Consider the following 25,351-nt stretch of genomic DNA (forward strand, 5'->3'; position numbering starts at 1 on the left):
GATGGAATGTCTCCCAGATCCCTAATCCCAGATGCAGAGGAGGGAACCCAGTGACTCCTTTTGAACAGATCGTCCGAAACAAACGTTGCACCACGTGGGCCGTCGTTGGGCGTTCTGTTGTATTATGTTGTGTTGCGGATGTAGAAAACCTGGTCCACGTTTGTGTATCGCCGTGCTCTCACCCCCCTCTGTCTCATTCATCCGTTCCTCCGTTACTGTTGTGCTCTCTCCTCCACTCTCCCACCAGTGGAGGCAGCCATTGGAGCCATAATCTGGACCAATCCAGTTGGTCTTATCAGTATTTCTGCTGGCTACCGCCGCAGCAGGACCCTGGTGGCCCTTGCTGGGAGGTTGTACGTGTGTGTGTGTGTGTGCGTGCGTGCGTGCGTGCGTGCGTGCGTGCGTGCGTGCGTGCGTGCGTGCGTGCGTGCGTGCGTGCGTGCGTGCGTGCGTGCGTGTGTGGTCAGCAGCCCTGACATGATTGTGTCTGATCAGGATGGCCGTAGGGGGTCCCCCTGCTTCTCTCGTGAGATGATTCAAGGATTCTGGCATCTCACGTTTTTTCCCTTCTCTCCCCCCGCACTCTCTTGTAGTGTGTTCTGTGACGTGTTGTGAAAATGTCAGTGCATGAGGGTGGGCAGGGATTTGTCGGCGTGGGGGAACTGAAATGTGTGAACAGCTGTGCACAACATTGTGCGATGAGGCTTTATACTGTACAGCACAGTGGGGAAAAGCTGTGGAATACGAGATAACGCTGAACCCCGTGACGGCCCAGCCCACGAAAGAAAAACCCTGTTTCATTGAAACATAAAACGGACGCTTAATTTGGTCACCCCCACTGCTCCAATCGATATTTCGCTTCACGGATGGCCATCCGCGGAGGGAAATAAAGTTGCGATTGTAAACCTGGTGGATTTGCTGCGCTGATGATAATTGCACTCGTTCAGGGCGAAACCTGAGAGGCTTCCGGCCAGTGAGTTGTAGGAAAGGCCCCCCGCTGTGGAGCAGGGGAAAGGTTCAGGCATGTTGCATTCTCAGGTGGTTTTGGAAAAAGGAAGCCCTTCAGAGCACAGCTCCCCTCAATGCAAAATGCATATGGCGCTGTTGTCTATAGCCTGTCCTGAAACATATACGCTTACCCAGTGCTACGTTAATGCTTCTCCACTGAAAAATGTGGATGTGATTATTTCCCAAACTGAAGATATCTGATGGACGATGGAGATATATTTTTCCAAACTTTCTATTGTTCCTATTTAGAAAGATAAAAACAATCATTGTGCAAAACAGATTTTTGGTTTTGTCCAACAATCCACCCTCATTCTGAAACCTCTCAAAGCCTTTTCGTCTATAGGGGGCTCGAGACCACCTCAAAGAATCGTTTCAATAATTTATTATTTTCTTCTCTCTTAGTCTTCTAGACTTCTAGAACCAATCATTTATTTGTGTTTGGGAAAGTTCGAAAAGCTGTATCGGCAGCCCCGATCGATGATAATTGATCTTACCAGAGCAGGCCAAAGTCACCATTGGATAAAAGAGTCCCGTAGGTGGCATATAACTGAGAGAGGAGGGCTGGCTTTCCGGAATAGGTGGAGGGTTCCTTCTTATGAAGAAGACCTTTCTCGGAATGGTTTTGCAATTGACACATAGCCAGGCTGCTCCCTTCACAGCCCAACAACCCTCAGTCGTTACGGCTCGCTTGGTTCGGAGGGAAGCCGGAGTGATGATGCATCATCTCCTTATGTTGACTTCTTGCTGACTGCCATCGTTCAGGCCTCGGGGGCCGAAAGGTCACATCAAATCATGCTCCGAGCTCCGGCACAGAAAGTGATGAGGTGGCAGTTTATGAGTGGCTGCCAGGGCGCCGTCCTTTGATAAGGTGCTGTCGATGATTCCATCGGTCAAGGGCTTTGAGAGTGCCCTCCAATGAGGAAGGGTCTCCCCCTGGTGATGAGAGAAAGGGACGAGAAACCCGGCGGGCAGAACAAATGGAATAAAGCCAAAGCTCTGATTGAGGCTTCCACTCCAGCGGCTTGCCAATGTTTTTCACTGAATTTGTCTTGAAATTGTATTTTAACTCCATTTTATTGCCACTTTACTATTATTGCTCATTACTATCAAAATAATGGACACCTTTAAGGTTATGTCTGCGCAGGCGATAAACCTCCTTAAACCTGGTAAACAATCAAACATATTTTAACAGGCTGCTTAAAGTGTGGAAAAACATATTACCGTTTCAATTATGTTTCATCCACCTACCTTCCAAAACGTAATCAAAAGAAATACAAAATAGAGCTCCTGCCCTGCTCTCCACAATCATTCGTATCTCTATCTTTACACCTTATTTATAATGATTGAAATGATTTAATGCACAATTTGTCACAGCAGTAAAACATTTTAGACTGGGGCAAGGCTTTCACTGTGGATTTAGGGTCTATAACTTGTGCCTGCAGTTAGTAAAACACATCAATTTCAAGTCCCTGGCAATGAAAATAAGTGGTTCGGAAAATGGGCGCAATCTCCTTTTTCCTTTTACGCCACCCAAATGTGACCTGCTAGTTTAATCGTGATCCTTTTTCAAATTAAAACATACATTTAATGGCAAGTGGGAAGCGCAGGACAAATTGATAAAAAAATAAATAAAAATCCCACCCCGCTCTGAGGTCATACATTGTCAAGGCTGACTCCTTGATGCCATTTTGTGGTTCACCTCCCCCGAGCCCTGATGAAGGCTATTACAATCCAAATGTATAGGTTTTATTAATGGACTCCTATATTATTCTGCCAAGTGATGCTCAAAATGTTCCATTTCCCGTGGTTCACTTGTTCAGCCGCTCTCTCTTGAGCTCCTCCTCCTCTCCAGCCCTTTCTTATTTATAGGGGTCGCCCCCTCCTTATTGTACATGATTTGGTATAAAACAAATCAAATTGCGCCTTATTAAACATGGCATTTATCATTTTTATCTGCTCAAGTCGTTTGCTGCATTGGTCAGAGGCCAAATCTGTGTGAGAGCGCTGGGCAGGGTGAGAGACCTGGCAGAGCAGAGATTTTCCATTAATTTAAGGGCCAGGTACTCAACACAGTCAGAAGCCTGGGAAATGCTCTATCAAAGTTAATAAGACCACTTCATAGATACAACGTGATAAGTATGGGATAACGCGCAGCCAGCTGATCATTATCACAAAAGAATTCCCGAATGGGTGATCAGGAGGACAACGTAATTAAGACTGCATGTTGATGTTGGTGAAACCAGGCAGAGAAGTGGTTGCCTGTGACAAAGGTCATCATTGGCCAGTCATAATCAGGCATTCCAGAGAGCTGTCTAGTAATAAATGTTTAATGCGTGGACAATAAAGGTGTGCAGAGAAAGGGCCACAGTAAAGTAAGTAGAAGCAAAAAAGGCGGTTTATTCATTTCTTAGCAGCCGTTTCCAAGACTCGGATTTCAGTAATACTCCTCTGGTTGAATCATCGGTAGAAACAAAGCATCCTGATTAATTGAGATACGCTTATTACAGTCTTTTTGACCCTCATTTAATTAACCATGATTATTTTGATGCAATTGCTAATTGAGTCCACTGATGATTTGAGTGGGAGAATTTAATGTTGAATTGATACTTTGATATCTAGCTTTTAACTCTCAACGCCCTTCAAATTTAACACAGCGACTCCCTCGCTGTGTGGAACTGAAGGAATATAATATTAGCAATATCCGTATAATATTGTGTTCACTCCAGAGACCTCCAGTATCTGTTTATTCTACCGACAGAACCAATGAAAATGAGATAATTCCTCTCTATGCATGGCTGCCTGCTTCATCACTATGTCAAAGATAGGGACGTAAGGTGCAAAAGCATCCAGTAGAACAGATATATAGATCTTATAAGGTTGAAACAGCGCATTAACTTTAAATCTTCTCCTCTAAATAATAAAAGAGGCCGACAGCTCCATCCGGCTATGTTTTAAACGCTGTGTACGGTAAGACTTTAGCAGAGCCGACATTAAGAAATCCCCTAACCGGTGCGCAAGATTCCTGGTAGCTCACAGCGGGTGCAAAATCCTGAGAAGATAATGAGAAGGAGATAAAGTATAACTGTGAGGTTAATCTGGTTAAGCCCAAATAAAAAATGCGAAATTTTCTCCTCGTGCGAACATGGGGATTTTGAAGCACCGTCACCGGCTTTTAGAAGAAGAAAGAAACAGTCTTTATTTGTCACACAACACACCACACTACAACACATGCTTGCACACACACACACACACACACACACACACACACACACACACACACACACATGCACATGCTTTGGATGGAGGCCGGTGAAATGGTTCCTCTGCATTTGACCCATCCTGGCCTGTCCTTCCTCCGGGGCCACAGCCAGGAGCAGTGGGCAGCATACGTGGACGCGCCCGGGGACCAGGTGATAAGTGTCCATCGCTGGTCAGACGATGATGTGTGCATGTTTTTGAGGGGGGTCCTTACTGACGTGAGTTGGAGGAAACCCCATGTGAGCACGGGGAGAACATGCTAACTCCACACAGAAAGGCTCCTATTTGGGAGATAACCCACCTTTTATACGTTTCCTTACGGTTCTCGTGGCTTAAGAATCTGTGTTTGTCCAGGGAGAGGTGAGTTTTGTGCGAGAGAAACCGATGCCCATACTTAATTCTATGGTTAAAAGACACTGAGGATTATTTACAGGATTGTCGCTCGCGCGCAGTAGCGACTCCCGTCCGGAGGAGAAATTTGGACGGGAAAGGAGACTGAGCTTTGATTAACTTCACACTCTGCGGATGAGAAAATGGCTTTCTGAGACTTTCCCTTGGGTTCGCCTGTTGAGTGTGGGTGCCGGCACAGATTACAAAGCTTATGAAGTCCATTAGCGAGCGGGAGTCATCGCCTCGCCAGGCAGCGGGAATATCAACTGACAAAGGACGTGCACAGCGGCTGGGAAATCGATTTTCAACAAGGGGATCCCAAAACTTTTGTTGCCGTCTTTACATCTAGATTTCTTCAGGAAAGAACCAGTAAATAGACTTGACTAGACTAGACTGATTTGAGTGTGATTCAAACTAAGAAGGCCTTTGAAGAGACCCAATAACAAGGAGAATATCCAGTCCTCATTCATTATTCCCCCTTCCCTATGGCAAAGTGTGTGCGTTGATTTGAGCTGCAATTTAGAAACAAAGTGGACTCTTTGGACAATTATTGCACGGTTTCAAAATTGAGAGTACAGTCCTTGTATTTATTATTGTATATAGTTGGAAAAAACGTTGAAAAAAGGGTCTCTTAAATTAATATCTAGATGGACCTTCAGTTGTGGGTTTACTTTACTTTACTTGTAAGTTGCCATGCGTGACGGGGCACGGGGTCGCACGGGGCTTTTTTTTGTTTCGTTCAATGAGGAAAATAAAGTCATTTGAAATAAGAACACACAATCTTTATTTGTTTTGTTTGGCGGAGAAAATATGTGCCGGTACTCCCCTCATTCACATGTTGGCGGGGGTCCATTTAAGCCGAATTTAGCTTATTTTCTCGCAGTGTATGCGTTTGTATAATTAAAAGAAAAAGTGCGCACCACAAAAAATTATGTAACTTTCTAATAATTTCCTATGATAATGTCCTATCCACACCCCCCCCCCCCCCCCCCCCCCCCCCAATGCCCCAATATGTCGATGGTATCTTTTTTCTCCCATGCAAAAATGGGGTTTCTTCGTGAAAACCTTCCAATACGTGTTATGCTGTATGTGTATCTTCATTCATTACTGTCGGTCACATGCTTGAGTGTCAGACAACATGTTATTGGGCAATAGTATGACCTTAGCGTGCTTTGTGTCCGATTATTACCGCGGATTCAATAGAGGACGGTAGATTTGTATCTATCTCTAAATAAGCTGAAAGCAGCTAATGTTCCCTCGATGTGCGATCTCGAAAAGGTCACCGATCCCTGCCAGTGGTGGAGGCTCCACTCCCCGCTCTGGACTCTCCGAAATGCTGCATTCCATACACCTCCCCTATTAGTGGACATTTACTGTCTCAAAGTGAGACGCGGTGACTAATGAGTGACTCAGGAGGCTCGCCCTGGACGCATGGTAACGATTCAACTCATCAAGACTAATGGCGAAAGTCATCCCTTGTCCGAAGACGCACCATCGAGTGTGTATCAAATTCATTCATCGCTGCGGTCTGAGCAACCCTTGCGGGCATGCGAGAACTCTCGGATTTGGGGATCTGGGGGATTATGAGGATTTTCGGATAGCTTTGAGAGGAGGAATCGGGGGGTGGGGGTGTTGGTGCGGCGGGGCATACAGAAACCCAAAATGGATGAGGCACCCGCATCAAGATCAGCGCACATTATTTTCTCCCTTAGAGGAGAAAGGGATGGAAGACAGAAAAGCCTAAATTGATATTCCGTTTTTTTGTTTTTTTCTTGTGAAACGAGTGCTTTTGGAAAAACATTTACAAAACAAGGAGATTTGCCGCGAATTGCCAAGTGCGTGCATGGAGCTGAGACTAATAGTTTCATGAAATGTCACGGGCCGCCCCCCTGCCAAGTGCTTTTTCCCAGAATAAAATTTCAGCCTGTCCTTAAACTTAGAGTGCCGGCAGGAGGATAGCGGCTAACAATAGTAAAGCTGGTTATCACTTGATGTATGGGTCTGTCACTGGCTCTCAATCTTAAAGTTATTTTAACAGTATATTATTTCGAAAGGCAGTTTTTTCTGGATAATAACACTGCCTTTTCGAGGTGAGGCAAGACATAACCTACCACATGGCTATTCAACTGGTGGCCCAGGGGCCAAAATGTGGTCCGGACAACCATGTAAATTGGCTCTTTGAATAATATTGATGGTTTACAATAAATGATACAGGTTAATAAAATAAATAATTTAATACAAATAATAAAAGATTTTCCCTGGTTTTCCATCCATCACCGCCTCAACCAATCACCATTTGTTAACTCCCATCCTGCCAACTGCTGTCGATTTTTGAATAGTTTTATTTGGCCAGGACACTCAGGACCAAGTGGGAAATTATACTGATAAGTTGGCAAAATTACAGAAAGTATCTTGTTCATATTTAATAAATGGGAGAAATACTGGACGGCTGAACATAATAACAACAACACAACACTTTGCATGAGCTGATGTCAGCTCTTCACGGATTTCTTCATATGGTCATCTGTTCCATCCCATCCTCTGTGCATTTCTCCAAACAAAACCCGTGAAAATTGTGGGGATATTTTTTATTTTTTATTTTCTTGTATTTCTTTTATCTTATCTCATTCTATTTTCAGACGTTTACATGAAACAAAAAATCCTCACGTCCAAGACTCCTGGTGCATCACGGTGCGGTGTCCGTGTCTCCCACAACCCTGGAGCACGGCAACCAAAGTCGGAACTTACTTTTAAATGAAGCCTTGTGGATTTAGCATGTGACCCAATACAGCAAAACCCGACTTGTCACGCATTTCTAAAATCGCCACGAGCCACCAAATAAGTTGAAAAAACCTTTCTAGAAGGAAAATTCGATTTTTCCAGATTTGTGTTCATTTGTGTTTTTTTTATTATCTCTTAATGTATTTTCAAAACGGTGTTTGATTTATAAATAGTACAATCTCAGAGTGTAGCATACACACATTTATAAATTTAATGACATGCCAAGGTTGATATACAAAGACTATTATATTATTGACAGACTGTACATTTTTTTGTGTTTAAACTACTAAATAATTCCACTTTAATAAAACATGTATATTCTTACTGTTAAATAAAAGCTTTTTTTTTTTAAACAAAGTTGTTGTGTGTCGATGACGCTGTTCAACATTCCCTCAAAACACAAGATCAATAGAGAGATTGCCCCATTTAGCAGGGTGTCAAGTGGCCATGTGGCAAGTAGCCATGTGCCTCTGTTGGTCCTCCAACAAAATTTGCATCTGGGAGCTGGCTGAATGAAGCCAAGTGTTGTGAAAACTTTGAGGGTGATCATCTCAGAAACACAGTTTGGCCCACCCTCGTCATTAACAAGCCATAGCTTTAAAAATATTTGCTTGATTCGCAAAAGTGACACCTTGTTTTGAAGTTCTGATTCTCCACTTTCAAATGATGTGAAAAAAATGTCAAACAGCACCAAAGCCCCCTAAAATCTGTGGTGGGTCACATATAAGTGACCCAGTTCAGCAACTGGATTGCTTATTTCTCGCCTCAAATTTGTTCAGAAACGGATTTTAGTGTACCGATAAGGTGAAATCAGTAAAGCTCAAACCCCATTGGCTCACAGAACCTGGAACTTGTGCTCAAACACCATTGGCTCAGAACTAGGGGCATGTCAGGCTAGGCATGTCACAATGGCTCAAATGCATAATCTGAGTGGTAATTTCTAAAACTTCAAAAACATGTTTTGGGTACCTCTATAGACCTATACCAACATGTTTAAAAAGGGAGCATAATATGTCCCCTTTAATATTAATATTTATAAGAAAAGAAAATAACTAACAACAATAACAAACATATGGGTATGAAGAAGCATCGTAAAACAATGAGAGAATAACATTGAATAATAATAAAAATACAGTTAAAATGTTTGGTGGTAGTTTATTTTCTTTGTCAAGTAGCCACGCTGCTTCAACAACAAAAACTTTGATTTGTTGGAACCCAAAGCTGGTAACAGAAAGTAATAGAATAGCCCTCATCTACGATATGGTCGGGAAAAGAAAAATCCCTGGGAGAGGCTGTAGAGAGGGGGAGGGGGAGTAATTAGGTACAGGGCCTCTGCCCTGTCCTGCATCTCTTAGAAATTTGCCCTTATGGGAAATGAGGCGAGAAGTGCACGCCGCCAATGACCTCCACCGTCGCCGCTGCAAACCAATCCCAAAAGTATCGCATTCTGGGAAAAAAAAGGGAACCGGGAGTAAAATGAAATAAATCAAAACGTGCATCCGGCCTAAAAGGGTGAAATTCGACTCCCAAGCTGGAGGAGGCTCTTAACGGCAAACAATGAGAACAGACATTTCCCATAACGATCGGGTTACTATAGAAACCGGGTTACACTGGGCGGCATTTTCACCCGTTGGCTACACTTTGCTCCCTGACTCCACTTCAAAACAAACCTTAATTAAATTTTCGCTTTTTCGCTGACATACCTCCCAGTAATCAGCAAAGTCCTATTTTGGTTCCAGTTACTGTCATAATGGAGGGAGCCTCTGACCTTCTAATTTCCACTCGTGTGTGATTAAATAATTAAACGCTGAAATGACACGCCGAGGGTAATATTCTGACATTCTGATCCTTTTTTCTAATGAGGTTTCGGATCGAATAAAAACAACACACTGCAGGAAGCATTTTTGAGAAGGTGCTCTCGTTTGTTGACTTATCCCCCGTTTCCTCCTCCTCCTCCATCATCGCTAAAACCCACTAAATCCAGCCTGGTGGAGATTTACCCCGACGGCGATGCATCTTAGGTATCTATCGACGGAGTAAGCTGCTTCACTCATGAAAGGAAGGGAGGAAAATCTTTATGATTGACTGTGTGAGAGCGATGGTCCACTCCTCCATCTGGCGGGCGTGATCATTAATGGCCGAGTTAAGAGCCCCGGGGTCAGGCCGCGTCTCATGCTGGCGGAGGGGTGTTGCGACTGGAGGGAGTAATAGGTTCACACGGCTCGGCTTCATTGCACGAGTCCGTCCGGAGAGAACCCCACCCGACCTTCCCCTCACATCCCTTTTATCCCCGCGTTCGCCTCCGATTCCCCATCTTCGTCATTAGTCGGTTTATATAACGACTGAAAGAAAAGAGCTTTGAATGGTCGGCGGTTGTTCGACATACAAAATACTACAGTTCTTGTTTGAACAATAGCTGCCTTCATATTCTTCATATTATCGTCAACAATTTACAAAAAAAAATCTGAAAGGGATACTCTGGTTTCTTGATCAATTTTCGAGGACCCAGGGCTGCAGCCATGCAGATGCAGTCTCGGTCCTGAACGCACAAAAGTAAACTAAAGTGTGTTATCTGAAAGTCTATATTTACTATCCTTTTTAAAAATATACAATAGATATACTGAAGTTCTGATACGTTAAAAGCACTTGATTTGTACTTACACTTACACTTAAATTACACTGTCTAAAATAAATTAAAGTAACAAGTGATTTTAAACAGTAGTACTTCAGTAATACATAATATAAAATACACAGTATACTTAAAAATAGTACACCTTTCACAAGTGTACTAAAATGCAGCTGAAGTAAGGCTCATGTTTCAATAAAAATGTTATAGTGTACTTAGACTACACCCGCAGCTGTGCTTTAAATTAGTTCGTTAAAGTAATTAAGGAGGGACATAAAATACACTTTTATCACTTTTTATAAGATCCACCTTGGCGACCCCTAATGGGAGCAGCCGAAAGAAAAAGAAGAAGAAGATATACAAAAAATATAACCAGAATGGAGATAGCCCTGAGACAGCAGCAAAGTTCTTCCCTGCAAAGCAACTTGTGCCCAATGTGACGCGAACGAGAGGCTTTACCGGGAGCTTCACAATCCCCCGATGACGCCCGCTCTCCTCACGCGCCGACCATGGTTAATAGCTTTCAGCTTTCGTAGTGTGAGCCCTGCTTGAATGCGTGATACACCGGAAAAGTTGAACTACGACGTCCGCAGAGAGCAAAACTCGTGCCCTGTCAACACTTTTGTGGCACGCCGACGGTGGAAAGGCGGGATTTGTCGGCGGACAGATTCCAGTGTTGGACGACGGCTTTGCGTCCATTTGCCACGGGCGGTGGAATGAGCACCATTCAAGTGACAGGCCAGTCAAAGACGCTACTTTGCGGAAAACTGTGTGAAATTTCGGATGTCATGGAGAAGCCGTGGCCAAGGGACAGCTAAGAAATCCGCCGGAGCCATAAATCCTCCAGACTTGGAAATGCTGTCCACCTCTTGGATAAGCCGCAAATACTCCTTAGTGGACACTCTCTTTCAACACATGCCTTTGCGGGGACACACTCTGAAAATGATGAAAAATGGTGAAGAAATGTCCACGTTCTCATCAGTTCGCCTACGTGAGGATGAATCGGGGAAAACAGCGCACTGTGATTTTGTGATCTCGGAATCTATGATGATAGTATAAATAATGAGCCACACATCACAGACGCTCTCTCTCCAAAAAAAAACAAATTCATTGAATACACAGATACGTGCCTCGCAGGTTTTACAACCTCGAGATGCTCTTCCATGAATCTATGACACAAAGGGCCCAGCCGGCTGAGCATCTTGAAAGACAAAGCTGAATGTGCCTCGGCTCAGAATCCCTCTATGGCTTCGGGTTCGGTGTGCGCGGCGGATCGGAGCCGGGAGGAACGGCCCCGAGATGCTGCTCAGCGCGCCTCATTGGAGATAAATCTGAGAAGATCGGAGCGGAGCGGGAAAAGAAACACTGCAGCAAAATTCAAAAGGAATCAAATTCCGGCCCTGCTGTAAATCGCCCGCTCGTATCAGGCGGCGGAGAAAAGAATGACTTTGAAAGCGAGAAGCGGAGCGTTATTCTGGCAAGTCAGAGGCGAAGCAATGTTTGCAAATGTTTTTTCCCTTTTTTTCTCGTCCTTTATAGTCCCTGTGTGAATGCTCCGCCGTGCTTGTCAGCGTTCTTGGTACCTCTCCAGGTCTGCGTCTGCCTCTTCCTCCCCCTGGAAGCATATTCATAAGATCAACAATTAAATGGGTTTGAACTACCCCCCCCCCCCCCCATACACACACACACACACACACACACACACACACACACACACACACACACACACCACACACACACACACTCACACACACACACACCTCCACTCCTTCTTTTGTGGTTTATTTTCACACCGACGCAGTCGTCCACAGCCATTCATAGCAAATATCTCCAGAGAGGCCTTTGATACCGTGGCTCTGTTCCCGAGAGTCTTATTTCCTTGGAACGTACGCCTTCTTATCATTTGTCTTGACTGAACTGTAATTACTTTTAACTCCTTTGCCACAGTAATATGACAGCGAGAGAGTGAGAGAGAGAGAGGGAGAGAGAGTGTGTGTGTGTGTGTGTGTGTGTGTGTGTGTGTGTGTGTGTGTGTGTGTGTGTGTGTGTGTGTGTGTGTGTGTGTGTGTGTGTGTGTGTGTGTGTGTGTGTGCGCGTGCATGCATGTGCTTTAGTGCTTTCCAGATATTTATTTACACTGATAACCAGACACATGAGCTATCTCCATCCCGCCCCTGGCTTAATGGCTGCTCTAATATTTATAAGGCACATCTCTCAGTAGCACTTGGCTCCCTGTCCTTATATCTCCTTATATAACTTCCCTACAGTATGAGCCAAAACCTCCCCATAAAAAATAACATCATATTCTGGGTTTCGCCCTCATTGACGCTTGTTTCTACTCTCTCTCTCTCTCTCTCTCTCTCTCTCTCTCCGCTCATAACAACCATCTGCGCATCCATATTGCGCCTCCCGCCGCCACCAGACGTGACCGTGGGCCTCCTGCTCGGTGTGTTTGTGGTGTGTGGCCTGGCCCTGCTGGGTCTCCTCACCGTCGCCTCCTGGAAGCTGTGCTGGGTTCCTTGGCGGAACAAGGCCCCGTACTCCAGCCCGGCGGCAGCCCTCGCCCAAGACTTTGGTCCGGACCACCGCCACCACCACCCCCACCGCCGCCCGCAGCCCCAGCCCCAGCCTAAGCCCCCGCCGCCCAGCCCTCAGCAGCAGCCAGAGGTCACCATGGCAACCGAGAAGGTGAAGGACCCTGCCATGGCCTCCATGGGCTCCATGGGCTTCCTGGAGGCCGCAGTGAAGATAAGTCACACGTCGCCCGACATCCCCACGGACGTGCAGCTCTCCATGAGGGAGCATTTCCTGCGACGCACGCAACGCATGCAGCGACAGGCCACTGAGCCGGCATCCTCCACCAGGTGATAATGTTCATAATTCAAATATATCTATTTATCCACTCAAATTTTTTTTTATCTCAAAAGACAATATAACATGTTTGCAACTGCCTACCTACATGGCTACTTATTAAAGCAAATAATATATTGAGAGAGAATACTGATTTGAAATGAATTTATAAAAAGCATGCCTAGTTTAAGAGCTTCCGCTACCACAACCCACAACAACGTAGCTACCACTGCTACAAAGTAGGAAACTCTACAAAAAAAACTTAACCCTACAAATGACCAACCTATTTATTGTTAGTGATGTGAAATTGGACATATCCCCATCCATCCTTTCTGGTTTATGTAGCGTCACAAGATGTTGCTGCTAGCTAGCTAGCTAGATAGCATTAGCATTAGCATGTAGGTGGCATGAAAAGAGTTACGTGAACACAGGCCAAGATAAGTGCTTGCCCGTGACGACGGCCATTGCTAACAGACAGCGGTCATTATTCAGGAATAAATGACTAATGATTGCGGCTATTGACCTATCAGAATCGGACGAAAGCTTGCACACAATCACACACGTACACGCACACACACAGAATACTAAACACAAAGCGATAAAATAATCATTTTGCGGCAGAGAGAGGCCATTAATCAGGGATTAAACAAGACAAATGCTCATCTTAAGAGAAAAAACAACTCAGATGAAAAAGCACATTTCCAGAAAGCACTACTGACAGAGTTAAACGTATTCATAGATCCTTTCGCATTTGTCTCAAGCTGTACCGCCGCTGAGAAAGACAGTGAAACATTACAGGGTCGTGGGAGCGCTGTATTTCATTACATCTCGGCCCTCTCAAACACCGTACTTTTGCTTCGCCTTGCCGATATCTCGTTACGGTAATTATGTTAACACTAATTACGTTTTAGGTGTCGAGCAATTCATAACAGGCAATACAATACTGTCTCCGGGAAAAGTGCTCCCAACTGTCTTTCCCCGTGCGTTTGAATTCAACTCGAACTCGAACTTCTTTGGAAAAGCAAACATAAAGTTCTCTAGGCTGAAGCATATTACGATTCCAAGTAGTCGCAAACCCTGACAATTAAAAACTCTGAAAATCGTCTCGGTTGGTTTGTTGCGTCTACGGCTTTTAAATCACTGATTCCTCCGGGGTCCTGAGAGAAAAACAATTTTACACAGTTTCTCTATTTCTCCCACCCCGTGCCCCCAATTTCCCTTGTTGCCGCAGGCACAGTTCGTTCAAGAGGCACCTGCCGCGACAGATGCAAGTCGGCAGCCTGGACTTGGGGAACGACTACGTGGTGGACAACGACGAGAAGCCCACCAGCATCGGGCGCATCCAGCCCGAGCTCTACAAGCAGAAGACCCTGGAGCTGGAGGAGTCGTCCAACAACGGCGGCGGCAAAAACTGCGGCAGGATTAACTTCTCGCTCAAGTACGACTACGAGAACGAGGCCCTGCTGGTCAACATCCTGCGGGCGCTGGACCTGCCCGCCAAGGACTTGTGCGGCAGCTCCGACCCTTACGTCAAGATCTACCTGCTGCCCGACCGCAAGAAGTTCCAGACGCGCGTCCACCGCAAGACGCTCAACCCTACATTCAACGAGACCTTCCAGTTCCCCGTGCCTTATGACGAGCTGGCCGCCCGGAAGCTCCACATGAGCGTCTTTGACTTTGATCGCTTTTCCCGGCACGACATGATCGGGGAGGTGGTGCTGGACAACCTGTTCGAAACATCAGACCTCTCCAGGGAGACCAATATATGGAGGGACATCCAATACGCCACCACTGTAAGGGGATCGCTTTACTTCCTTGTATTGATTTCGATGTCTGATTGATTACACCAAGATGCTGTCTATGACGGTGGGGCCCTAGGGAGGGTCCAGAGAGCCACCCCAGGGGGATCCACAGGAGGTTCCAGGAGGCTCCCATCAAAATGATATTGTTGAATAATTGAACTTCACCATTCTTTCATTTACAAGGCTTTCACACCCTTACAAAATGTGCAACGCCGACGGTTTTCATCATCGTTTCGCTACAACCTAACTATTATATAGACAGGGATGGAGGTTTGGACTAAATCATATCTCACAATAAAAATCTCCTCATATTGGGATTCAGGAGACTTAATCTTATCAAAAAAGGTCGGCGGCCGAATATGTAGCAAATGGAGAGTCCTCGATATGAAAAAGGGTGAGAATCATCATCTTGTCGGACGTATTGGACATGGCTGTATCACATTACTGAGGTATTCAATCTGATTGGATTTCCTCCATATTAGCTATATTGGAGCTCAACTTTCTTTTTGCTGATACAAAGGTTTCCAGACGTACACAGTAAAGCCAGGCGGACACCTATAACCAAAATTATAGATTTGCAATCAACCTGCCATTCTTTTTGCGGGTTGCTTCACAGCACTTAAGTTCAACAAAATCACACCCTCCGACCGTGAAGCTGAAGTTGTCTTATGCGTGTTGATCAATATTCCCCTTTTTTTTTTTGCTTAGTAGGTGGGAAAGAATTTGGCACGCTCCCTGTTACACGGGCGCCATTGAACCGCCGAACGATTACCTGTCAAAAATCTGTAGCGCACCCTACCCCAGAGATTTTGAATAAATGCCCGGATTGACAAGACAAAAATCGTATAGATGACGGGAGTCCAGCAGAAACAACAAAAGAGAAATTAATAAAGGGCCACCATAGCCTTAATGAGCGAAGGGGAGGGAGCGACGGAGAGAGAGAGGAGGAGGAGGAGCTGTTCCCAGCAGCTCTCCTCTGTTTATAGATCAACACAGGCCATTCATCGACGGAACCAGTCCACAGACATTAGTAAGATAAAGAGTCTGCAGGGGACAAGGAGACGTATCGACTCCGGGCCCAGTCTCGATACCAGACAAACTATTTTCAGAGGCCTTTCTGCGCACTAATCAACGTCCTGTGTGAAAAGAAGATTCGTCATCTGGCTTTCGCATGAGCTCAATCCATAATCTGAGAGGGAGGCGACCATTCCATTCCAGCCGTGTGTGACATGACTCAAAACCAATTTGTTAGTTTTCTTTCCCGCCAGGCGTCCCCGTCCCCTCCCTGGAAATGCTGGTGGCATTTCTGGTAATAGTTTGTAACAGAAATAACCTCTGGTGTCACTTTTTCTGGGCCTCACACATTTTGATTAAATCCCAATTTCTCATCCCTCGAACAAATCCTCTACTTCCACAGCGCGGGATAAATCGTAGCTTTATGCGTCAGAGTCGGAGATGTGCGACGGCAGCCCTGAGAAGTGTTGGGATTTGCCAAGCTCATTTGAAGTGATTAGGAGCCGGGTCGACCTTAATACTGTTTATGGGATGTGGCTGAGAGACCCTCTCAGGACCGATAACAGGACTCTCTTTCTGCTCAGGATTGTCCGCTCAGCGGGTCGCCACGCGGCCTCGCTGGTCTACAAGCGGAAAGCGGTGTTTTCATAAAGGCTCGAATTGAAAGTTGATGAATTCATTTCATATTTGCAGTGTTCGCGTAGTTGCAGTTCCTGTGTGATGTTTCTTAAAATGCTAAAATCCACGAAGTTGGAACAATCAGTTAAATGTCTATAGGGGCATGTTGCACGTCTTCTTGAGAAAGATTTTATTTGTCACATGCAGCCGTACAAGTACAGTGCAGTGAAATGATAAAAGGGCAAACTCCAGAGGCTGTGAAAAAGAACAAGGTAGAGAAAAAACAAAACCCAAAATGTATAAAATAAAATAAAAGTATATCTATATTTTTACATATTTTTTATTTATATTTTATTATTTATACTATATAAATATACAGTATGAAATATGAATAATAAAATATAAAATATATTTTATATTGTTATTATTATATATATATTCTGTATATATATATATTATATAATGTGAATCATATGCTGTTATCACAGCAGACCTATGTTATCACAGTTAATTTATCTGGCGATTTCAGTTTTTTTTCAAGTATTGAAATTTGTTTTAATCCTGAGCTCTACAACAGGCCCTCGATTGAGTCGCAGTGTGTCTAAAACAAAAAAAAAAGAATCTGTCGTGGAGCTTCCCTGCCACACTAGATAGTTGGTACATGTTCCATGGCGTGTGTCAGAGGAACACGCGTAAAATCAATCACACACGACACTACAAGACGGACTCAACCTACACACCCTGCTTCAATAGTTCCCTTTTATTTTCTTCTTGTTTTTTCTCGCCCAAATGATTCCATCGGGTACCATCCGCACACGTCCAGCGATTAAAGCCTTTACCTTCGACTTATAAGATCTCTCCTTAAAAAAAAAAGTCATTCCCTTTTTATTGTCAGCGGTGGATTAAGGGGCACATGGTATGGCTTCGCTGAACCTCTGAAAGTAGTGATGTTACTTCTGAAGAGCCTGGATTTGTACTTTGCATGTATTTATTGAGTTTGATTATGAGTACTAGATATCATTAAAATCAAATGGAAAGATGATGTTTGATGCACACATATGGAAACTACAGACTCTGTAGTCTACAGAGAAAATTTATTGCAAAACCACTGTAGAGAAGAGGGCCACACGGCCCATGGCCAAGTGTTTATTCAAAATTGTGTTCTCTGTGCGTGCGTGTGCATGTGTGTGCGTTTGTGTGTGTGTGTGTGTGTGTGTGTTCCCGCAGGAGAGCGTGGACCTCGGGGAGATCATGTTCTCTCTGTGCTACCTGCCCACAGCGGGGAGGCTCACGCTCACCGTCATTAAGTGCAGGAACCTCAAGGCCATGGACATCACCGGGTACTCAGGTGCGGTGCTGGGCTTATCTATCTGCGGTGTAATTTTAAACAACGTTTTTTGCCCGCGCGCGGCGGATCCATTGATTGCAACGAAAGTCCCCCCGCAGGAAATAAGCCCCTTATGAATATCCAATCCCAAACATGTCAAACAGAACAAGCAAACAAGGCAAATCCCTCCTTAACTACTGTGTTTGTGTTTATTTCAGCAGTTATTAATATTCAACGCGTTGCGATATTAAGACGTTGGCAAATAATTGCCGGCGGTGCGTGTTTGGTTTTTAATAGACTCTTGCTTCCCGTTGCATTTCTTGTCTGGTTTACTAGAATCGTGTGTAAAACAGCCCCATTCAGCGTGCGGAATCTGCCATGTCTGCCATCATCCCATGTTTAAATAAGGCCCAGCTATCTATATATGTGCCTCTGAGCGTATCGGGTTGCCGAGCGAGCACTTCCCGTTGGCTGCGTACGGATCGAGGGCGGCTTGCAATCGAGGAGGTGCGCTGCCACCGAGGGACGCGAGGGACCATCAGACATTTTAGTGCAGGAAGCGTTCTCACTTGCGCCGTTCAAGCCTTCGCTATCAATGGGAGGCCGCTTCCCCTCTCCCCGTGTGTTGACTCATCAGGTTGTGCGATGCCAGGGCCCCCGCGGGGCTGCTGCGAGTTTCCCGAGCGGACGCTGGCAAGATGCATTTCGGGGAGTGTGGAGGTCGCCAGCGGCCGCCGCGTCTTGACGTCTAAACCACGTCTTTGAAATTGTCTCAGTTATCAAATTGAACGTGGAATGATCACTGGGAACAAAATGGAGACGCGCGCGGGGGAGGGGGTTCTGCCGAGTCAAGAATCGATTCAAAAAACATTTTCCTCTTCTTTCCGCCCCTCCTCCGTCCAGATCCCTACGTCAAGGTGTCGTTGATATGCGACGGCCGGCGTCTGAAGAAGAAGAAGACCACCATCAAGAAGAACACGCTGAACCCCACCTACAACGAGGCCATCATCTTCGACATCCCCCCGGACAGCATGGACCACGTCAGCCTGCACATCTCCGTCATGGACTACGACTTGTAAGCAAAACAGACACCCGCCTCTAGTGGAGAGTACGGAGCTTGCCGCTTAGAATAAATAATGGAAAGCGGCCTGTGTGTTGCAAGATCAAAATTGCAAGGCTGCACTACTTCATGTCATCCGTCGGATCCAGCCAGGATTGCAGCCCTGTGTCCATCAGAGCAAGCTCAAGTTTCTGACTGAAAGGGAGAGCTATTAGTAGTGATGAGAGGTTCGTCTCTTTTTTTGAGATTCGGTCTTTGACGAGTCGCTCGGTAAAAAGTAAAGAGTCATTACATTTTCAAACTCTTCGTTCGTGTTGATTCAGTGGGGGCGACGCGAGTGCGAGCGAGGGAGGGCTTTCAGAAAACCCTCGGTTGCGCTCTCAGTTGTGAATGGAATTCTCACAGGAATCATTTCATTCGGGCCAAATGATTCGTTTTGTTGGAATGCAAAGTGTAAATCAGTTCAATTCAATATGAAATATGCCGTATGCCGAGAACTTTTTCTCTGTGCCTTGTACATTGAGGACAAACGAGTCGTCAGTAATTATCTCCAGTTTGTGAGTCTAAGCTTCAGTCGCCCGACCGCCCTTTTGACGGAGTGACTCCAGACGCTCGAGTCCTTCGAAGAGATTTGTTTGCGACGCTCGAATCGTTTGCAAATCTTACATCAACAACTGTTCGTACGCCCTGATAACAGCCAGAGCTCTAGGTGTCTGAGATGTCCTGTGATGTTTTTTAGTGGTTGACGGGACAGCGGCGCCGTAGGATTATTTCAGTGGAAAAAGATTTGGAAAACACTGGTCTAGCATTCGGTTCATTAGCGGCAGGTCAGAGCACATCGGGAACAGGAGCACGCAGGAAAATGAGAATATGACGTGGCTTTTTTGCTGACGGAACGAGAACGTTAATGGTAAAAGGTCAGGAGTCGTTCCACTGCGGTGGGCTCTGCGGAAGACGACGGGTGCTTTATTCAGGCTTCCTTGTTTGTTTGCGATTCCTCTGTAATTGTATTAATGCCGGGACTGAATTTGAATAGGATTTTGTTTTTCTGTTGTTGCTGTTTATCCGCGAGATAATGTTACTGTACATGGAACAACAAACACCACCTTTGGTCGAGACTAATTGAGGCAGAACGGCCCGTGTTGGTTTAATTTACACTTCAGACATTTTTAATCGAGTGCACTCTTAAAAGGCTGCTGGCTGTGTGTGTGTGTGTGTGTGTGTGTGTGTGTGCGTGCGTGCGTGTGTGTGTGTGTGTGTGTGAGATTTTTTGGTGTTTTTTTCACCCAGCTTTGATAGCCTTGTTACCATTGAGACAAGGCGGTTCTATTGTAACAGAGATGATCAGCTGCAGCATCAATGTATCACCGCGGTAGACACTTCACCATTACATCTCCTTTGAAAACTGGAAAAAAAAGAGAAGACAGGCTCCAATTATAAACAGCGATGCGTGCGTGTGTGTGTGTGTGTGTGTGTGTGTGCGTGCGTGTACGTGTGTGTGTGTGTGCATGTGTGTGTGTGCGTGTGCGCGTGCGTGTGTGTCTCACCCACAGGGTAGGTCATAATGAGATCATCGGTGTCATGCGGGTTGGGTGCAGCGCTGAGGGTCTTGGCAGGGACCACTGGAACGAGATGCTGGCCTACCCGCGGAAGCCCATCGCTCACTGGCACCCCCTACTGGAGTCCAAGAAGTCTGAGAAGGAGGTGGGTGTACTGGGTTCGACAACTGATTCAAGATGCAAGATTCAAGAGGTTTATTCGTCACATACATATACATACTTTCATACATATATGCAGTGAAATGTACTTGAAAACTGGGTAGATCATCAAGGGTCTCACAGCACTGGCCCGCAGGCCGGAGGTGATCGAATGCGGCCCGCTACATGTTTATAATATATTGTTAAATCTGGCATGCAAATTGACTATAACAAATTATAGCCTGATTTACATTTATATTTATATTTATATTTATATCTATATTTATGTACAATCTAAATCCGCAATATCGTGCATATTGCAGATTTATTGCATCATTGAACATATTGTATCATCCCTTTCAACTGTACGTGGTATTCCCCATTGAATTCCCCATCACACACATAACATATAAATATGCATGCATGTATTTTTTTGCGTACTTATTTCTTTGCTTATATGAAACTTTTTTTTTTAAGATTTGTTTTACCTTTTTTTAGTTTTCCGGCTCTGTTTTGTACAGCCCTTGGAGTTTGCACTTTATTCACTGCACCGAAGTACAGTGCAGTGAATCCTGAATGTTTAACTTTAAAATCATTTTCATAATCCACGCAATTTTATCCAATGTTTTTCAGAATATACAACAAAATAATATTGAATATAACTAATATCTTTCATAAATTTTTTATGATAACATGTTTGTTACTGTTTTCGTAGACGTATTATTAGGCTTTTGACTAATGCGTGGTGTAAAAAAAACCATCAACAACAAAAAACCCACAAACTCTGCAAACATATAAGTCGTCGAGTTCGCTGAAGTAAAAACATTGAGTTCATAAAACTCATATTCTCTGTTTTCTATTTTTTGTGGCTATTTGCATATATGAAACTATTTTTTTAACTCTACTTTTTATAATATTTTATTTTATTATTATTTTTATTCTCTATTTTTTTCACTATTACACTTCTTTATTGTCTGTAACTTAAGAAACCTGGCAAATAAAACTGATTCAGATTCGGATATCATCTCCTATATACAACTAAAATAATGGAGTTATTAATGTAAAAGTTAGTCAACGTAAGTAAAAACAATTAAATACAAAATAAAATAAAAACAATAGCTCCCATTCATATACTTACACAACTTAATGGCAGAGTCATTTTTTTACAGTGTACATGTGGAAAAATAATCGTCATTTTTCTTCAGTGGAAAGCCAGGACGGCGAGCTTCGACAGCCAGGGCTCGTGTCCATCTCCCCGGCCCCCGGCGAGTCCCTGAGCAGGAACCACGCCGACCCACCCCAGGCCCCGGCGGCCTCCCGAACCGGGTCCCACTCCCTACTGCTGGTCCACTTCCCGTCTGTCTGTCTGAGGAGAAACACAACCCTCCCTCCCTCCCCCCCGCCTCTCTCACTCTCTCTCTCTCTCTCTCTCCCCGGTCAGCCAGCGGTTCGGAACGATGAATTTAGCCTCAGTGATTTGAACTGAAATGAGATTTTGGGTTTCACGTCGTCGACCCCCGGCTTCCCTCGCTGAAAAAGAGAATGGGCTTCTGTTTACCGACCTTTGATATCAAGTCTCAAAACTGAAAGGCCAACGGAATGTGACACCAGTCCGCTCCAAAAAAAAAGACAATCTACGTGTACTGAGGTCCTCTTCTTGAGACTTTTTTTTTTTTTTTTCTGAGGAAGGCTTCACTCGGAAACGACTCAGAGGAAGTCCGGTTCGGAGGGGGGTCTGCTCGGCCGGGGTCAAGCCTTCAGCTTCTATTTAGCTAAATGTTCTTGAAATATTTGTTCGTTTTTTTAAGAGCGAACAATCAGAGAATTGATTTCCAAAAGCTCCGGGTACTGTATCATCATATTGTTTCCAGTTCCATCGCCCATCACACAATGGTTCGTGAAGGGAGCCGTACCACGAGCAGCCAAGAAATATGTATATTATCTCATTTTGTTTTGTTTATTTACTATATTTATTATTTATTAGCTGCTGTTTAATTATTGTAGGCAATTTAGCTGCATCTCCACCGATTTTCTCTTCACCCCATAGTTCACCGTGGTGCAGATATATTAATTTTTAATTAAAAAAAATTCAAACAAAAAATTGTCCAACGACCAGCCCATAAAGCGGGGACAGCGGCTCATTGGTTCATTTTCTATACTGACACTGGACCCCTCCACCTCTGTCCTCTGTTTCTCGGGTCAAATGCCAGGCCTCAACACTCACATAAAAGAAATAAGTCAAAATTAATATAAAGCACTACAATGCCCCCCTCCCACACACACACACACACACACACACACACACACACATACACCCTCACTGGCAACTCAGCGCTCGCCCTCCTCATGAGCACATGGCATCCAAACTCGATCATCGGGATTTTTAACGGGGAGACTTTGTCAGTCACTACCAAAAATGCCGGGCCCAATTTTCTGTTCCAGTCCAGCCCTGACCATCTGTATTCATTCAACTTCTCTCATCCGTTTTAACCAAAAAAAGTTGCATAATTGACCTGCAGCCTCGGGCAGTGGTTCTCAAACTTTTTTTTTTAGTAGTGGTAAGATCTTTTTTCCCTTCACTGGCATTGGGAGTAAAAAAAAATAAAATTAACGTAAATGATGTACTGTATGTGCGATGTACTTGGTTTTTTTTAAACGTTATATATAACCAATATTTTTTACACATTTTTTTTCAGAGTACCCCCATGAGTACCCTCATATTTGAGAAACACTGGCCTCGGAGAAGGTTCGGAACAAAGCACAAAAAACTCCATAAACTGGCCAAAACCTCAACAAACATACAAGATTATCTTATTTTCTTTAAACCTTTAGCCCCAAATGATAAGGGATATTGTTGTGATGAAGAGCGGTAGCGTGGTGTAGAGGCCCCGGGGAGCCCCCCTGGGAGCCCCCCCCCTCCCCCAACACTGAATTAACACACACTCCTTACCTCCTTTCGTTTCGATGTTCGTGCACCGGTAGCTATGAAGTGAATCCCGCGTTTTCCTTTAAAAGTCGATCACTCGTTTGGTTTTCTGTACAGAGTTTAGGGTGGATGTGCGTAGTTTGTATCACAGGTGTCTGAGTGTCGATTATTACTGTCTGTATAGTTTGTGAAAAGCAACAATAGATGGCGTTTTAATAACCTTTTCGGGATATTTTTTTGCCTTGTTGAGATCACGCCAAGGTACATAGCTTCCTCTTATGAATTTGTTATTATCAAGTGGTAATTAATATCAGTTAGAATATCAATAATAGAAGTAATCAATATTATTATAGGGCTGTATCGATGAATATTAGTTAATGCAAGAGTTGGTGCTTGTTTAACATCAAGTTAGATGTAAGAAATTAACTAATGCAGTTGCAAATGTTGTAATTGGGTTTATTGTGTTATGAATTTGGCTTGTCTGAAATTCTGCCTATATGTATGATCGTACAGAATAATATATTTGGGATGACGTGCAGCCAGCTGACCATTATGGCAAAATAACCCAGACGCCAACAACAACAACCACATTATCCCGCTTAGTACACAGCTTCTTACTACACGAACGGTGCTTCTTTTGTTTTCGTTCAATAAGGAAACAAACTAAAATACAATCCTCTTGTAAAAGAAAAAAAACAACAAATTTGATGTAGCCTCCCAATGCTAGTTTTTCCAGTCTGATATGATCAAAACCACCCAATTTTTGCGACACTGGCAGGCGGCCGTGAGGAGCGGTTGCCCCGTACAACACCTACGGTCTTCATTCGGAAATCACTGACCACTGGTCGCTACTGACCAAACAGAATCACTACTGCTTCACGCAAGGGTGCGAAATGGGTCAAAAAAACAAAAAACAAAAAACATGAACCAATGCTGTTCTGACGAGCGTGTGATGAACGCACCGTTCACAGAGTTCACGGACGTGGACCAAGAGCTGTTTATTTCTAACCGTGCCTGGCCGATTTGTATTTAAAAGCTTCATTCTTGGTAACCCTCTCACAGGCCTGCTGTAAGTTGATGGCTCTTCATATCCCAAGTCCAAACAATTCAATCATCATTTTTGTAACGTTGGAGAAGGTAATTACAATATTTTCAACTGCAATAGTTAATTGCTCATCAAACAATAAAGACGTTAATTCATGCCTTAGCTGATACCAAACTCATGCAATGAATAAACGTGGTTACAGCCTTATTAGATAAGCATTTTGGTGTTATCTCTGCTCCACGGGCTCTGTGTATAGAACCGCCAGCGTCGTCTGGTATTAGCCATTCAGAGGTGGAATATTTGACATTTTTTTAATTCAACGTTGATCCAGGAAAAGATCTGTAGCGACGCGAACGCTTCAAACGCCTACACACTGTATGTGCTTGGTGGAGGCCTGACCAAGCCCTCGTACGTTATTTTAGCACTTTAAAGAAGCTTCATGAGCTCCGAGTAAGTCACGTCATGTCACAGTTTCATTTTGTGTATTTGTCGGGGTTTTTTTTTAGTTTTGTTTGTTTGTTTGTTGTTTTGACTTCTGTTTTATTTCGGATTTGCACACGCGTCAACAAATTCAGGCTGAAGGTTTTTGCACACAAGAGTTTGAAATTGAGCTGCCAGAGAAACTGCGGGAGATTATATTGTTTATAACATTACGGGACGCTGGAAAGGTTATTCTTTTTCCTGCACAGTGAGCATTTTGTTTTCCACTTATTTGAACAGAAGTCGTTAAAAATGTATGCCTATCTCGACCGGATACCAACACCGCCGGCTCTGGAATAGTAATAATGTAGCTCATCCGGACACTGGGCCGATTAAACATGGCATAAATCTCCTGCTTTGAGAAGAGTTTATAGATGAATGGGAGCCAAATACACAAGACATGGGTTGATTTATCGAGCAGACATAGTAAGAGCTGTTCAAGCTATGTACAATATGCCATTCTTTGTAG

The 25,351-nt window shown here is 44.3% G+C and overlaps 1 protein-coding gene across 1 annotated transcript in view; it reads left to right on the plus strand.

Annotated features, from left to right (window-relative positions):
- Positions 1-21,708, plus strand: part of syt6a (synaptotagmin VIa) — a gene marked incomplete at both ends in the record, with an annotated part of 40,032 nt that extends 18,324 nt beyond the window's left edge. The window contains 6 exons of the mRNA XM_080015666.1: positions 12,486-12,927; positions 14,145-14,706; positions 17,575-17,695; positions 18,578-18,749; positions 20,288-20,438; positions 21,637-21,708. Coding sequence (XP_079871792.1) covers positions 12,486-12,927; positions 14,145-14,706; positions 17,575-17,695; positions 18,578-18,749; positions 20,288-20,438; positions 21,637-21,708 — 1,520 coding nt within the window. The remainder of the gene's footprint in view (positions 1-12,485; positions 12,928-14,144; positions 14,707-17,574; positions 17,696-18,577; positions 18,750-20,287; positions 20,439-21,636) is intronic.
- Positions 21,709-25,351: the final 3,643 nt, after the last annotated feature.

This window comes from Zeus faber (genome assembly GCF_960531495.2).
Source record: "Zeus faber genome assembly, chromosome: 15".
Lineage (NCBI taxonomy): Eukaryota > Metazoa > Chordata > Actinopteri > Zeiformes > Zeidae > Zeus > Zeus faber.